Source organism: Protobothrops mucrosquamatus, unplaced genomic scaffold (assembly GCF_001527695.2).
Source record: "Protobothrops mucrosquamatus isolate PMUCROS unplaced genomic scaffold, P.Mucros_1.0 scaffold7471, whole genome shotgun sequence".
Taxonomy (NCBI): Eukaryota; Metazoa; Chordata; class Lepidosauria; order Squamata; family Viperidae; genus Protobothrops; species Protobothrops mucrosquamatus.
The window spans coordinates 12,522-16,777 of record NW_015393271.1 but is presented as its reverse complement, the minus strand read 5'-3'; the positions used below and the strand labels follow the sequence as shown (position 1 = coordinate 16,777).

Sequence of the window (4,256 nt, the reverse complement as noted above, 5' to 3'; positions counted from 1 at the left end):
CTCTTTGCTTCCTTACGAAGCGTAAAGAGCAAACTCACAGGTACCATGCCTTGGCCTTGGGCGGGTGTAGGCAACCTTGGCTCTTTTATGACTCGTGGACTTCAACTCCCAGAATTCCTGAGCCAGCATGGCTCAGCTTGGAAACCTCTCCCTTTCCCCTCAGCATGGCTGGCTCAGGAATTCTGGGAGTTGAAGTCCACGAGTCATAAAAGAGCCATCGCTGCCTAGCCCTAGCCTTGGGTTTGTAGCCACTGCTTACACCTCCCTTCCAGGGGGCTTAACTTGCAGTAATATAACAATCAACAAGCCAAAAATGGAACAAAAAGACTAAAACTCCTGTCAGCTCCCAGATATGCATAGATTTACTCCAAAAGTAACATAGGACCATAAACCAAGAAGTAAATTATCCCAATCAAGAACTGCAAAAAAAGCTCAAAGTAAGCAGCCCAACTAAAGAGCCTCCCAGACTGCTCCCAGCACACAGACAGGGCAAGGCAGAAGAACAGAGGTCCCCAACCTTGACCGCTTTATGACTTGTGGACTTCAACTCCCAGAATTCCTCAGCCAGCATGGCTCAGCTCTCCCTTTCCCCTCAGCATGGCTGGCTCAGGAATTCTGGGAGTTGAAGTCCACAAGTCGTAAAGCGGCCAAGGTTGCAGACCCCTGCAGTAGAATATAGACCAGGGGTAGGCAACCTTGGCTCTTTTATGACTCGTGGACTTCAACTCCCAGAATTCCTGAGCCAGCATGGCTCAGCTTGGAAACTCCCTTTCCCCTCAGCATGGCTGGCTGAGGAATTCTGGGAGTTGAAGTCCACAAGTCATAAAGCGGTCAAGGTTGACTACCCCTGATATAGACTAATGAAACGGCTGCAAGAAAACCAAGCTCGGGGAGAGAGAACCGCAGACCACTCTCCCTTCGGTCGGTTTTCTGGCATCACAATGGAGCGGAGCATGCGCAGAAGACGACATCAATCCCAGCGGAGAGACTTCGACTCGTAGAGGGAAGCTCTCGCCAAAGCGTAGTCGCGTACGACGTTTTACCTCTCCGGGAGGCAAAGGGGGCGGGGGAAAGCGGAGCTGCCCCCCTCCCTTCCTGGAACTGAGCAGAAAGGCGGGGGGGGGGGGACGGACTGGAGGGAGCCTCGACTGTGGCTTCTGGTCCCCGATCTCCGACCGTCGCTGGACCTGCTGGTGGCCGGGGGGGGCAGTAGGAACGAGCGTCGCTTCGGAGGCGGCTCTCCCCTCTTCGGACCCCCCTTTGGCTTCTTCTCCCCTGCTGGACCCGGAGAGGATTTTGCTCTCTTTGAAGCGCAACGTTGGAAAGGGCGGCGCGGGGACCCGAATAAACTCATCCGGACAGCCTCGGGGAAGGATCGGACAGCTGTGACCGAGAGCGGCCTCGGAGGGAGCTTCCCCCCGTTCGGGCCGCGCCGAAGCGGGAGGCCGGATGGAGGCCCCGGGGTCTCCGGGGGCGGGAGCAGCAGCGGCCCCCGCGGCACTTCAGGCGGGCAGCGGAGGCGGAGGGGAGTCCGGGGGAAGCGGCACCGGCTCGAGAGGCCTCCCCGAGGGGCCCCGCAGCTCCGAGGCCGAGCACCGGCGCTTCCGCAGCTGCCGCCCCCGGGAGGCCGAGGGGCCCCGGGCGCTTTGCAGCCGCCTTCACCGGCTGTGCCGCGGGTGGCTGCGGCCCGAGCGGAGCGGCAAAGCCGAGATGCTGGACCGGGTGGTGCTGGAGCAGCTGCTGGCCCTGCTGCCCCCGGAGCTGGCGGGCTGGCTGCGGGAGTGCGGGGCGGAGAGCTGCGCCCAGGCGGTGGCCCTGGCCGAGGGCTTCCTGCTCGGCCCGCCGCCCTCCTCCGCCCCCCGGGAGCCCCCCGGAGAGGGCCGGCAGGTGAGACAAGTTGACCCCGAGGGATGCCTGGGATGGTGTTTTATTTAGCGGCCTCTGTCAGAAATAAGAGACATTAAGAAGACCTCTGCACTTATTGGGACTCTTTATCCTTTGAGGGCTTGCTTGTTCTGGAGGCAAATGCTTCGTTTTCCTCTTGGAGATAATTCCATGGGAGGAAAGAGAAATTCAAGCCTCTTTCAGTGCACCACCACCACCACCACCCATCCTCAAAGGATGAAAGAGGCTTCAGAGTTTTGGAGAGATGACTGGGATCCCTTCTCCACTAGGCCCCTCTTCCTTTCCCTAATGCAGGATTTTATTGAGGCACTTTTCAGTTCAAACTGATGTTATTCAAACTCTTCAGCCTCCGTTAAGATATTGTGAACCTTCTTTTAAAGTTATGCACACTTCTGTTTCTCTGCTTTAAAAATAGCCACTGAGAAAAGACGTCTGGAACGGAGGGGGGGTTGTCTCTAACCTTGGTGACTTTAAGACTTGTGGACTCCAACTCCCAGAATTCTTCAGCTAGAATGGCTGGCTGGAGAATTCTGGGAGTTGAAGTCCACAAGTCATAAAGTTGCCAAAATTGGAGATCTCTAATATAGAAGATGCATGCTGGGATGGTGTAATGGTCTGTGGGAATGGCATTGGAAGGGGGAAGTGCCACAGAATGGACAACCATCATGTCTAACCTGGATCCCTCGCGTAAGGAAACAGGCGGGGGGGGGGATGTTTCAGTTTACCTGAGAGTGAAAAGACAGGAGGGGAGAAATACTTTCAAGCTTGTAAGACTTTGTTAATGTGGTCTTGGCTTTGATACCAAGGTGTATCCACGAACTGTCAGGCTGGAGGTCTCCTCCCTGTCATAGCAAAACTAAACCAAAAGAAGGGGTTATTCATCCCATTCCTCTCAACTCCTAATGGTCCCTAAATCTAGCAGAAAATATTCCCAGAGGAAGAGCTAGACCTGGCATACATACATCCACGAAGGAGGAAAGGGATGGCTAGGGGAGAAGATAAAGAAACAACTCCTGATTAGAATGAAAAGAGGAAATAAAGAGAGTCAATGAAACATTTTACAAAAATGGCAGTCGTTTACCCAAATGTAGCAGCCATTTTCAAATCAGAATCCTTGAGTTCTCTCACTTTGAGTTGGAGAAGTGCAAGTGGAGAGTCAAAAGATAAGGCAAGCAAACTAACATGGTAATAGTCTTTATGAAAAGTGGATCATAAACTAGGCTGTTCTTTCAGGTACAGGAGTCGTTCGCAAGAGACATCTCAGCAGAACTCCAGGAAAGAGGAGAACAATCCGGTCCTTCTCAACAGCTTCATTTCAGGAGGAACCAATTTGGGCCACCTTGCCGGGCAAATGTGGGTTTCTTCTAAAAGCAGTAAAGTTCAACCTCTTTCCATTCCTGAGCTGCTTTTACAATCAAATGCTAAGTCTATGCAGTTGAACATTGTTTTTGGTCTGTAAGCAAAGGACAGTTCACAAGATGAGAGGCTGGTATTCTTCTCGTGCCATATCCGTTATCGGACGTTGGTGATCGTGTTATTACGAAATGTAATTGATTTGTTGAAAGAGTTTAATCCATAGTATGTTTCAAAAGAATGCAAAAACCAGTTGAAAATTAGGAATTGGAAAAGAACTGCTTTAGAAATATGCCAGCATATCCACTGAAAAACTAATCATCTGAAGGACAGATTTCCCCTGTAAAACCTCCTAAGTCAGGGGTAGGCAACCTTGGCTCTTTTATGACTCGTGGACTTCAACTCCCAGAATTCCTGAGCTAGCCTGGCTCAGGAATTCTGGGAGTTGAAGTCCACGAGTCATAAAAGACCAAAGGTTGCCTATCCCTGTCCTAAGTAAACACTAAATGGCTGTAACAGTAAGAGTGCTGGTCAGATAACCTGGGTTTCCCCAGGTTATTTCCAACATTTTGAAACAGGCTAGGAAAGAAGTTTCTAGTGGCTTCGTCCTATTTTGAAAGGAACTTGGAATTTGCTGAACCAGGCAGGTGCACCCAGGGGATGCTACTCCCCAAAACCACCTTGCTGAGTCTTTCCAGGGCTGTGGGAGGCTCCCCAAAGGGGGAGGAGCAGTATTGTCATCCTACAACTCAAATACATCTAAGCCAGAGGTCCCCAACCTTTTGGGCACCAGGGACCGGTTCAATGGAGAGAGTTTTTTCCACGGACCGGAGGGGAGGGGCATGGTTTCATGTACTGCCTGCATCACGCAGATGGGACTTCACTTGTTTGCGCAGACCAGTTTCTGGCATGCTGGTCCACGGACCGGGGGTTGGGGAATCCCTAATCTAAGCCATATTTTGTGCCTTTACAGCAGTAGCCACAGGTGGTCGGTCTAA

The 4,256-nt window shown here is 52.2% G+C and overlaps 1 protein-coding gene across 1 annotated transcript in view; it reads left to right on the top strand.

The window, feature by feature from the left end:
- The first annotated feature begins 1,449 nt into the window (after positions 1-1,449).
- The window catches only part of LOC107300568 (zinc finger protein 501-like), a 7,098-nt gene continuing 4,291 nt past the window's right edge, over positions 1,450-4,256 (top strand). Inside the window, exon 1 of the mRNA XM_015829882.2 lies at positions 1,450-1,887. Within this exon, the coding sequence (XP_015685368.2) occupies positions 1,450-1,887 (438 nt within the window). The remainder of the gene's footprint in view (positions 1,888-4,256) is intronic.